The following is a 12,714-nucleotide window of genomic DNA, read 5'->3' on the forward strand; positions in this document are numbered from 1 at the left end:
ACGTATTATTAGAGTTCCAAACACCTTATCTGCCCATCCGAAAGGCTCCATGTGTCTTGTTTACATTATGAGAAAGTGATCCGGTTCCCTGGATAGACCACAAACACTTCGCATATGCATAATCCTACCCAGTCATTTGATGAGAGTTACCAAGACTGGTTAAAAGGACCATATTAAGTAATTCACAGCACTACAATGTATGAAAGATGTGTGGTGTAATAAAATAATATCGTTTTAAATATCTTGAGCTTGATGGACCTTTGGAGCATCCCAGTAGAGATGTCAAATAGGGGTATATAGGTTGGAGATCAGATGTATAGCCGGAAATCAGCATATAGGTAATAGCTTAGTCCAAGGTGGATCCTGTAGTGCAAGGGAGAAGAGTTTGGGTAATTTTGTGTTGGAAAAACACAAATATTTGGACAGCAAATGAAATGGATGTTTGTGAAAAAGTCCAAGTAAGTTAGAGGAAAAATGGGTCTTGGAAGGAGCCGGGTGTGCAGTAGTTCAGCGCTTGGTTGCTAACCAGAAGGTCAGTCATTTGAACACACCAGCTGTGTTACATGAGAAATATGTGACAGTCTGCTTCCATAAAAATTACAGCCTTGGAAACCCTATACGGCATTAGGGTTGCGATGAGGCACAAAAGCAACTCAGTGGATTTGGGTTTGGCTTGGAAGATCCAGGATCCCAGGAAGGAATGATTGGCGAGGAAGTAGTGCTTTAGAAGTTTAAATATTCTGTGAGTATGTCTAAATGATGAGAGCCTATAAGAAACCAAAGAAGAGAAGTTGACAACACTGACAAGATAGCTGGCTCTGTGTGTTGGGGGAGGGGCACTGAGGGGTAGTGAGATACAGATTACTGGTGCTACATTATTAAGTTAAAAATAAACATTTCCATCTGGTTCTCTTGTGCTACAGCCAGCCCTGTTTCACTGTTGGCTGCTCTCATGCCAGCCCCCAACTTACCCCGTGCAATAGAATGAAACACTGCCCAGTCTACACCATCCATGGTTGGACCAGGGTGACAAGTGATGGGCTTTGGGTTGCTGACTTTCAGAAGTAGATTGCCTGACCTTTTCCTGAGTTTGCTTTCTGTCCAGCAGCTCCCCTGATGGAAGGATGGTGTCTGTACCTGAAATACATTAGTCAGGAATCCAAACACGTGTGCTCCATGAAAGGCAAGAATTCTACCTCTGAAATAACCAGAGTCTCCTGCGATGGAGAAGACTAGTCCCAGAGGGAAGCAGAGAGCTCTCAGAAAAACAGAGAACAAAACGATACGCAGTGATAACGCTATTGTCGAATGGCTCCAAGCTCCATCTTTCCACTATTTGAACAGAGTTCAAATAGAAAAAATCTGCTGGGTGTTCCTAACTTTGCTTGATAGTCGAACTGAAAATGCAACTTGAGAAAACCTGTACCCGCCATGAGTGGGTCATGGGTTGCAGCGCACTGTGAACGTAGAAGTGCGGCTTCCCTCACACAACATCCAGTAGTTGTGTTAGGGCATTAAATCATTTGTCATTGCACTTCCCATCCCCCATGCCACCCCCACCCCACTTTATTTGCATACAATATCTTAACTGTGACTCCAGAGAGAGTTAGTGATGCCAACAGTAAAGCTAAGAGGAACACAGGACCACAATGGAGTTAAAGAAATTGTTGGGAAATTTGAATCAGGTCACCACTTACCTGATTTGGGGACAGAACACAACACAGCTGGGTCTTTAACAGCCCTGGCAGTGTAGGGTTCCATGTTGGACTGTGATATGCCAGGTCAACAGTTCAAACTTACCAGCTGGTCTGCCAGAGAAAGGGCTTTCTACTCTAGTAAGAGTTACAGTCTTGGAAACCCACAGGAGCAGTTCTATCCGATCCTGAAGTTGTTAACCACAAAACATCAAAGAGGCTGAAAAGTTTCTGGTAATTTGAACAAAACAGAAACAGCTAGATGACAGTAACATATCTGAAATAGAAAAATACGGCTAAATGCCTCCCTAGTGATTTAAAATCCTGGAAAAATTAAGTGTAATTTTGGGACTTCAGACCAATTATTTGGGTTGACATGATTTCCTATGAGAAAAATAATGTATGCTCGGTTCTTGAGCTTTTCAGTGTTTGAACACGAATTTGGGAGGAGGTGAGTTCAACCACCAAAGTGTCCCTGTCCTGAGTAATGGATGGAGAAAACAAGTGTTCACTCCCTGAAGGAACCTTAAGACTGAGCTGTCTAAGGACCCTTTTGTTATTCCCGAGCAATTATGTTTAAAAGTAACTACATATATAATTTTTAAAACATATTTCTTGTTACCTTTTTTCACTTGGGCAAGAGCTCCACTGAAATCAGAATAATAGCTGTCTTAACGTCAGATTCTAGTGCAGTCCTTCTACCTTCTCTACCAACGCTAAAGTCTGCAGTTGTGACTGCTTTTCCTGTTGGTTTATGAGAGCTGGGGGGACGTTTACAGAGCAAGTTGGTTTTCCATTCAACAGTTTGTACATATTTTGGCTCAGGACATTGAGTGCAGTCCTGACAGTGTAACACACTCTTCCCACTTCCTCCTTCCCCGTGGTCTTAGGGTTTCCATTTGCCCTTCTTTCCTCTCCCTTCCTTTCCTGCCTCTTGAACTTGTTCCCTAAGCGTATTCTTCCCTTTTGATCTCTTCTGGTTAGCTGGTCTAATGCGTGCATGCATCCCTGGTGTTCTGAATCAACCTCACCTTACAGGTCTGTCATTGCCTTAAATTTGACCCAGGGGACTGGGGGGGGGGACACGGGGGTTTGGGGAAAATGCACAAAAACTTCTTTTAAAATCTGACATTAATTGAGCTTATATTGTGTTTTAGAAGCCTGGAAGGAACCCACTTGTCTGCTTTGAACTGGATTCTTCTGTACCAGATACGAATATGAAAGACTCAGGGTCGGATGATGACTTGGACAAGGCAGTGACTACACAGCTACTGAGGACGGAGGAAATCAAGACCGAACCTGACAGTGATCAAGTAAATACTTTGCCCGATTTTCTTATTTAAGTGGCAGGTATTTAGTTAAAATACTTAATAAGGCCTTATCTTCCCATAAGCAGTTGATCAAATAATACCTTTTTAGGCTTCCAAAAATTCATGAAATAATAGGCGTAAAAGATCATGGAATTTTTTAAGCAGATTTTTGAAGTCCCCTCACATATGGGATTAAGTGCCATAGCAAGTCTATACAAGAAAGGGATTTGAGAGAATGGCCTATTTAAAATTCAACTTTTAGAGAGGTGAAAGCCAGCTGAAATGTTCCCATTTTTCTTAACTTGAAACAATACAAATAACTAATTTTCATAGCACCCATGGAAAACCCAGCATTCCTCTAGTTCTTTAATGCTTCCTCCACCACCACCCCCCATCATGACCCCAGTTCTACCTTACAAATCCAGCTAGACTGCAACTTGTACACTGGTACAGATAAGAGCCCTCAGCACACAGAATCCAGGACAGATAAGCCCTCCAACAGTAATGGGGATAGTGATACCATGAGGGTAGGGGGAGAAACTGGGAACCAACTGTAATGATTGATGTTTAACTGCACCACCAACCCTCATCCAGGTGGACGAACAATAGAAACATGGGCAAAGGGATACAGCAATGGTGTAAGATATGAAGATAATAATAATTTATAATTTATCAGGGTCCACGAGGGGTGTGGGGAGGAAAAAAGAGGAGCTGATACCAAGGACTCTAGCAGAAAGAAAACGTTTTGAAAATGATGGTGGCAACATGTATACAAATGTGTTTGATACAATTGCTATATGGATTTCTACAAGAGCTGTAACAGCCCCCAATAAAATTATTTAATTTTAAAAAAACAGCTGAAACCAACATTTTTTTTCCCATTTTTCTTTACTTGAAACAATATAAATAACTAATGTTTTATGCTAGTATCTCTATCAAGCAGTAGAATATTTTTTAATTTAAAACATTTTCAGGTATACAGTTTAGTACCAGTTGCCTTAAGCATGCTGTACAACCATTACCCTTTTTTTTTTTCACTGCCATCAAGTTAATTCCAACTCATAGCACTCCTATAGGACAGAATCGCACTGCTCCTGTGAGTTCCAAGGCGGAACATCTTTCCAGGAGTAGAAAGCCTCTTTGACTTCAGCTGCTCACCTTGTGCTAGCCCCTACAAGCCAAACTCAGTGCCTGTCATTAGAGTCTAACTCATTCCAACCCTGTGGAGCAGGGCAGTACTGCCCCTGTGGGTTTCGAGACTAACTCTTTACCAGAACGAAAGAATTTGTGGCTGTTAGTTTCACACTGGTGGCCTCATGGTTAGCAACCTACACATAACCACTGTGCCACTAGGGAAACCCTCCCCCGCCCCCCCCCCCCTCAGGCGGGGCAGGGCCTGCCAAACTCAACTGTTTTTTAAATAATGACTGCTTCTCTTCCCTTCCTCCCACCCCTATTATCTACTTGGTTCTCCACTTAACCCAGAAAGTTTTGGTCTGTACGTATTTTCCTGTTCTTGTTATTTCATATAATTGAGATCATATAGCATCTGTCCTTTTGTGGATTGATTTAGTTCATTCAGCATAATGTTTTCAAGGTTCATCCATGCTATAGCATATGAGGGGGTACCCCCAAAACAAACCGGAAAACTACTGGGCGGAGCATTCGTAATATTCATTTTCCTGCTGTTAATTTTCTCTGAGCGAGTGCACCCAATAGCATTGCCTGGGAAAGTTCTCTCTGGTCAAAGTGAATTTTCATGAAAGCAGTTTCACCCGAGCCTCATTTTTTTGTGATGGCCGATTTAAGAGAGCATCTTGCAGCTGTGAAATTTTGTTTCCTCCTCAAGGAAAAATGCCACAAAAACTGTTGTGATGTTGAACATAGCTTACAGGAGCAGTGCTATGGGGAAAATTCACGTGTACGTGTGTTTTTCTCATTTTAAAAAAAAGGTGAAATGTTGATTGGTCACAAACCTCATTCTGTACATCCAAGAACTTGTGAACAGACAAAAATGTCACCTTGAAGTGCATTTATAGTTTGTTAGGTATTTAGAAGGTAGCGTAACAGTGTACGACACAAAGGCCTGGTTTGTGGTATACCAGGAACTGGTGAGCCCCTGCTCATGCAGCCACATCAGTGCATCAGTGCACCAGTTTTTGGCAAAAAAATAATAATAATAAATAACAAAAAGTCAGCATACCTCTCTTGCCCCACGCACCTGACTCACTTGACCTCGCTCCATGCAACTTCTTTTTGTTTCTACGAATGAAGAGGGACACGAAAGGACGATGCTTTGATGACAGAGAAGAGGTGAAGAAAAATAAGAGGGAGGTGCTGTCAACCATCCGAACAGATGAGTTTGAAATTGTTTCTAAGAATGGAATTGCAGACTTGGCAAATGTGTTGTCAGTGGTTCTCAGCCTTCCTCATGCTGTACCCTTTCATACAGTTCCTCGTGTGGTGACCCCCAACCATCACATGATTTTCATTGCGACTCCATCACTCATTTTGCTACTGTGATGAATTGGGCGACCCTGTGAAAGGGTCACTGGACCCCCAAAGGGGTTGTAACCCATAGGTTGAGAACCACTGTGTTAAGTGTAATGGAGAGTACTTTGAAGATGATAAGGATGTTTTGTTAAAAAAATTAATATATAGCTTTGAAATTTTTTCCTGGGTTTTCTTGGGGGAGATTCGTTTATCAGGACTGCAGTTCTCTTTATGGTTAAATAGTATCCCATTGCATGTATGTGCTGCATTTTATTTATCCCTTCACCCATTGATCTATTTTTAGGTTGTTTGTACTGTTTGGTCATTGAGGACAGTGTTGCGATGAACATCCAAGAACTTGTGAACAGACAGAAATGTCACCTTGACGTGCATTTATAGTTTGTTAGGTACTGAGAAGGTAGCGTAACAGTGTACGACACAAAGGCGCATGTGTACTTTTATCACTGGTTTCAAGTCTCTCGAGTGTATACCTAGGAGGGGAAGAGCTGGGTCACAGCACAGTTTTCCCTTCAACTTTCTGAAGAAATGCCCAATTTTTCCATAGCACCTTTACCATTTTGCAATCCTATCAGCAATGGACAATGGTTTCAATTTTTCCCAAACTTTTCTTTTTTTTCACCTCACCCATCCTCTAGTTGTGTCCCATCCAGTCGTTTTCAGTTCTTAGCACTCCTATAGATAGCCGTCATCATTGGCTGTCTAGAGGCAAAGTCTCATTGTGGCTTTGATTTGTATCTTTCTAATAGGCAATGAGATTGTGTATCTTTTTGGGGTTTTTGTTTAATCATTTTATTAGGGGCTCATAGAACTCTTATCACAATCCATACATACATCAATTGTGTAAAGCACATTTGTACATTCATTGCCCTCGTCATTCTCAAAACATTTGCTCTCCAGAGATTGAGTATCTTTTCATGTGGTTGTTGACTATTTGAGTATCCTCTTTGGTGAAATGTCTGTTTGAGTCCACCTCTCTCTCTCTCTCTTGGTCAATTGTAAATGTTTTATATACTTTTTGAATATTAGTCCCTTTTTAGATACATGGTTCATACAGAATTTCTCCCAATCTAAAGGTTATCTTTGTACTCTTGGTAAAGTCTTCTGAACAAAATTTTTCATTCTTATAAAGTCCAGTTTAACTGTTTTGTCTTTGACTGCTCATGCTTTTGTTACCATATTTACAGTCCACTGATTAAAACTAGGCCCTGAAGCCGTGCCCCTATATTTTCTTCTAAGAATTTGTGCTTCTAATTCTTCACATTTGGGTTTTTAATCCATTTTGATTTGATTTTTGTGTTTGGTGTGAGGATGGGTTCAGATTCATTCTTAACATAGAAATCAAATCTTCCCAGCTTCATTTATTGAAAAGTTCATTTTCAAATTTTTAAACTTTCATAGATACATAGAAAATAGATGTTTGGTTTGGTGAATTAGGGTGGATTATATACCTCAGATCATTAATGTGTATTCAACAATTCAAACTACTTATCAAACCTCCCCACTAGCTTTTATCCTGCCCCTGTGACTTCTCTCCCTCCCATGGATTGCTATCTTCCCCTTCACTTAAGTTCATATTTGTCTCCCTCCTCACCTATTGCTTCCCCTTCCTTTCCTTGCTTTTCCTCCCATGATAAACTGCCAAAGTCTGTTTCATTTGAAAGTAAGACAGTCTTTTTTGTCTTAGGGTTTTTTTCTTATGTGTGTTTTTAAATAACTGGTCTCAGACAATATTTATCCTTTTGTAATTGATCTGAGAAGCCATGCCATGAGGTGCTTTATAGTTTAGCCAGTGTTTTTTTTTTAATCAGTGCATAGTATTCCATTGTTGTATGGACCAAAGGTTCTTTGTCCATTCTTTTTTTTTTTTATCTGTTCTTTTAATGACGGGTATTTACTGGTAGGTTGTTGCTGACTTCTGCTCCTGTGAACAGTACCGCTGTGAACATGGGTACACTGAAGAATTGCTGGATCCTACGGGCTTTCTATTCCCTGTTGTTTGAGTATCTCTTCTCACTTCCCACAGTGATTGCACATTTTTATAGTCCCACCAGCAGTGTATGACAGTTCTAATCTCTAATCTAATCCTCTAATCTCTCCACAGCCAGTTGAACTTGGCTGTCATTGTCAGTGTAAGGTAGTATCTCATCATTGCTTTCATTTGCTGGTGATCATAAGCATTTCTGCTTATGCTTATTGGGCAATTGAATGTCATCTTTGGTGAACTGTCTGTTCATGCCATTTGCCCATTTTTCAATGGGATTTTTTTTGTCTCTTTCTTTTTTTGAGGGCAGTTCTCTTTATTGCTCTGGGTGAGGGGTGCTCAGGAGCTCTTGTTGGGGCGAGTCCTCTTCCTCTTCACCATCACAGGCTTCTGGCTGCACAGGATGGCACTGGCTCTGCGGATGGCATGCGAATGTTGGGGCGGTGCTTGTTTCTGCGGATCTTGTGCCGGATGCTGCTGAGCGTGGCCCAGGCGTTCTTATTCATGGTGGTCCGCACGTGGGAGGTGGCCGGCTTCCTTGGCCTGACCTCCGCTTCAGGGCCACCACAACCCCCTTGCCGTCTGCAGCGGGCTCGACGCCCACCGTCTTGCGGTGCATCAACCCATTGTAGCGGAAGGAATTGCAGGCTTTCAAGCTTTGGGGCTCGGTGCTGTCCGTTGCTCGTTGCTCTTGATCAGGAAACTGGAGCAGTTCTGCACGACCACCCACTGCAGATGCGCGGACGTGGCGGCGGCGGCGGCTCCTCTCCCTGCCACGGCCGGAAAGAGGTCTTTTCATATTGAAGTATTAAAGTTTTCTGTATGGAAATTAGTCTCTTATATGGGTTCCCTTTTTATTCTTTTGTTGAAGTCTTTAAATGTACCCAGTGTCTTATTTTTAGTAGGTCCTAGTGACCTGGTCATCTAATTTGTCTTCTGCTGCATGTATTTCCTTTGTTTTATGTGATACTGTGTCTGGACCCTGCAATAGGGCCCGTAAGTTTGCCCATATTTTCTCATCAATTATCTCCATAGCTTTGGTATTCACATCTTGATTGTGTTTTTGTATATAGGGTGTGGTGTGGGCCCTGCTTCAGTCTCTACAGACGGCGATCCAGTTTTGCCGGCACCATTTGTGTTACCTCTTGCCCATTCGATGTTTTTGATCCTTATGGAGGATCGGTTTGCTGCATTTGTTTCTGGATACTCTGTTCTGTTCCATTGGCCTGTGTGTCAGACCCACACTGTTTTAACTGTCATTGCTGTGTAGTAGGTTTTGAGATCAGGAAGTGGGAGACCTCCTACTTCTTTGTTCTTCTTGAGAAGGTAATTACATATCCCGGGTCTCTGCTTTCCACACGAGTTTCTTTAAAGAATGTAGCTGAGATCTGGATCAGAATTGTGTTGTATTTACACATTGTTTTGGTTAGTATTGTTTTTTTTTTTTTGTTTTTTTTTTTTTGTTTTTTTTTTTTTAGTATTGTTATTTTCATTATAGTGAACCTTCCTATCCATGAACATGGAATTCTTCCATTAATGTAGCTCTCTGTTTTGTGATTTCCTTTGAATAAGTTTTGCTTCTCTGGCTAGGCTTATTCCTAATATTTCATCTTTTGTATAGCTATTGTAAATGATACTATTTTCTTGGATTTTTTATATTGATCTTGTATTCTACCGTGGTGCCAAATCTTTTGTTTCCCACAATTTTTTGTTGAGTCTCTGGGTTTTTCTACATTTAAAATGATAGCATCTGCAAAGAGAGTTTCACTTATTCTTTGCCAAGTTGGATTCTTCTTATTTCTTTTTGATTTCTGATAGCTCTGGCTAAGACTTGCAGCCTCATATTGATGAAGAATGGTGATAAGGGGCATCTTTGTCTGTTTCTCATTTATTGGGGGAATGCTTTCAGTTTTTCCTCCATTGAGTGAGATGTTGGCCATTGGTTTTGCATATATGACCTTTATTATATTGAGAAACATCCTTTCTATTCATTTTTTTCTATTCCTAGTTTATTGAGTGTTGATTAGGAATGCATGTTGTATTTGTCAAATGTCTTTTCTGCATCAATTGATATGTTCATGTGGTTATTTTTGTTTACATGGTAGATTGTATAGATTGTTTTTCAAATGTTGAACCATCCTTGGGTGCCTGGTATAAATACCACTTGATCATGGTAGAGTTTTTGTTTGTTTGTTTGTCTTGATATATTGTTGGATTTTATTGGCCAGGATTTTGTTGAAAAAAGTTGCATCTACATACATAAGGGTATTCTCTGTATTTCTCTAACTTGGTAATGTCTTTGCCTAGTTTGGGTGTCAAAGTTTTGCTAGCTTCATAAAATGAGTTTAGGGATTTGCTGTTATTTTCATATTCTGGAATAGTTGTGTAGAATTGCTCTGAGCTCTTGGAGTGCTGCTACAGTTCCCTGATGAAGCCATTTCTTCAACCTGTGGACTGAAGGACCTTTCTTGGCGCGTTGGCCTTGGACTTTTCCTAAGTTGACCCTTTTCTAATGACCTGACCTGTTTCTTCTTTCATGAGTGTGCTGAGGTATTCTGTTCACATCCGTCCATGCTACTTTGTGTAGATCTTGAATTTCCAAAAACTGTCCGTGTCATCTAAGTTTTCAAACTTGTTTGGAGTATAGCCTTTAATAATATTGTGTTTTATTATTACTTCACTCAGTTTTTTTGTGATGTCACTGCTTACTTCATCTCTTATTTTTGAATATTTCCCTTAGTTAAGCTTGCCAACTATTTGTCAGTTCTTGTCTTGTTGATTTTTTTTCTATTTTTCAGTTCATTATTTCTGCTTTATTTATAATTTATTTTCTTCTGGTGACTGAAGGTTTATTTTGTCGCTTTTGTTCTAGATATTGAAGATGCTAGACTTTGTTGATTTTGGTTCTCTTTTTCATGTGTGCATTGAGTACCACAAATTGTCCTGAGTACTGTTTTTTGCTATGTCCCTGAGGTCTTGGTCTTCATAATTTAAAAAACATCACATTAGCTTTATACTTAAACATGGTTAAACTCTTGTAGACATCAAATGCTAAAACACCTATAAAGGATAAGCTCTCCCAAGCTGTGAGTCTTTGGTAGTAGGGACAGATTTACTTGGAATGTTTGTGTATGAACCAGTTTACATTTTTAATGATATAAAAAGTAAATCAGACAATTTAGTTCTATTATTTTGTTTTAGAAATAGCCTAAAATAGCTCAGTATTAAAAGATTCTGACTGCCATTTGATGGTGAAATTGTCAGTCCAATTCTAAGTGTATTAAGTGGGAATGTTATCCATCTAAGAAATAGGCATCGGTTTTCAACTCATGATCATTCAAGCATATCAGTCAGATTTGGATCTGGTGATGAGGAAATTGTTGCTACTCTGAAAAATGTTTTGTAAGGATCTTGCAACACAATCTAAAATCTGTGTTTCGAGCCTTAGGAAGACAGTGTGCCATTAGTGTTAAGAACAATAAGGGAAAAGAGGTGTATCATTAAGTATTTCTTCTGCCTGTTGGACCTGGCTAATGAGGGAGTGTGTTGAAAGATCTCTGAGGTCACGTATGGGTATGATAAACCTAGTGATTGATTCTCTCCGCCAAAGATACCAAAAAGGTAGTGCTTACTTATCTACCATATGCCAATTGAATTCACTAAACAAACTAGCGTATTTTATTACTTTCTGTGGAATAACTGATTATTTTCATCACTCTTTTTTAGGAATATTTTCAAGCCCAACAGCCCAAAATTCAGGAGTGTGAAATGAAAGTGAACACTACGTTTTCAGACAGTGGTAACAGCATTATTTTAGTTAATTCTATTTGCTCAAGCCAGCATAGTCTACTCTTTTCAGAATATTCTGATTATTTGTATTGGATCTCAAGTCCAGGAGAATTACCTTTAAAAGAAAGTCAGAGAGTGCATACTTAATTTTATGTGAATACTAATTTTTCTCTTCATATTTGTTTTTATAGCTTTACAGTTGACTACTGGCATCCAGCTTTCTCCAGCATCATCTGGCATGAACAAAATGCTTCCTTCAATTTCAACCACAGCTGTTCAGGTTTCGTGTTTTGGTTGTAAAAAAGTTCTTCAGAAAGGGCAAACTGCTTATCAGAGGAAAGAGTCTGCTCAGCTTTTCTGCTCCACAGCGTGCATCACTGAATTCATTTCATCGGCCAATGTAGTAGCTCCTCCCAGGAAAACTTGCTCAAATTGCTCCAGGTATATAATTCTTAAGTATACCCCCTTTTACTTGCCAACCTTGTTCTTGATCAGAATCTTGGGTATTTTCTATTTTTCACTTTTTTTCTCTGAAAGCATCACCTTTATTGAAAAGAAGTTGCTGCTGCTTTGAGCTCCTCCTAAGAGATTTTTCAGAGGAAAAAACTGATGAGTTGAGAGGTTTTCATAAATTACAGTATGAAGAATTCAGATTTTTGTTTTGTTTTTTACATTAAATCATGTGACTTTCCAAACCATATTTTCCTGTTCTTTTCCATTGAAATGATCTAAAGGTGGGATGGACAAGAACTACTAACTGCAAGGTCAAAGCTACAAACTGCTCCTTGGGGGAAAGATGAGGCTTTCTACTCCCATCAACAGTTACATTCTCAGGTAGAACGCACAGTTCTAGCCTGTCACACAGGGTTGATATGAGTCAGAATTGACTAGATGTCACTGAGTTTTGGGGGAGTTTTGGTGGCACGGTGGTCATGTCTTCCACTGGAATCCTCATGGTCAGCAGTTTAAAAACAATCACTCCATTGGAGAACTGTGGGGCTTTCTACTCCCGTAAAAAGAGAGAGACTCTGAAACTCAAAAGGGCAGTTCTACCTTGTCCCACTAGTGCCGCTGTATGTTGGCACTGATTCGTTGGCAGTTAGAGTTTAGTGACGGATGAGTGTATTAGGGGGAATTAAAAGCTCATGGAAAAGTTCAATTATCTTCCAATTCCATTTTCCCATGAACTTTTTGAAGCTCCCTTGTGTGCCCATTTTATCATTTAGCATGTAGGCAATATTTACTCAAAAATAAATCCTCTGACATTGATTTTAGAACTTGAAAGGTATTAAATATAATGTTTCTCTTGTAATAGTCAAGAAGCTCTTCAATTCCTTCAAAAAGTTGAATAGTCCTAAATAAACCTGTGTTTGTGATTTCCATACGAGGTCTTTTTGGCTATTTTACATTTGGTTAGACAGTTTAG

The 12,714-nt window shown here is 39.8% G+C and overlaps 1 protein-coding gene and 1 pseudogene across 2 annotated transcripts in view; one reads left to right on the forward strand and one right to left on the reverse strand.

The window, feature by feature from the left end:
- ZMYM1 (zinc finger MYM-type containing 1) overlaps positions 1-12,714 on the forward strand; it is a 35,333-nt gene that overhangs the window by 7,832 nt on the left and 14,787 nt on the right. Inside the window, exons 2-4 of one of the 2 annotated variants that reach the window (XM_075553750.1) lie at positions 2,852-3,007; positions 11,226-11,298; positions 11,480-11,729. In XM_075553750.1, the coding sequence (XP_075409865.1) occupies positions 2,912-3,007; positions 11,226-11,298; positions 11,480-11,729 (419 nt within the window). In that variant the 5' untranslated portion in view covers positions 2,852-2,911. Of the gene's footprint in view, positions 1-2,851; positions 3,008-11,225; positions 11,299-11,479; positions 11,730-12,714 lie in introns of those variants that run through there. The other variant, XM_075553752.1, reaches the window with a different exon arrangement.
- On the reverse strand, positions 7,839-10,037 carry LOC142428831 (large ribosomal subunit protein eL28 pseudogene; annotated as a pseudogene).

This window comes from Tenrec ecaudatus, chromosome 1, assembly GCF_050624435.1.
Source record: "Tenrec ecaudatus isolate mTenEca1 chromosome 1, mTenEca1.hap1, whole genome shotgun sequence".
Lineage (NCBI taxonomy): Eukaryota > Metazoa > Chordata > Mammalia > Afrosoricida > Tenrecidae > Tenrec > Tenrec ecaudatus.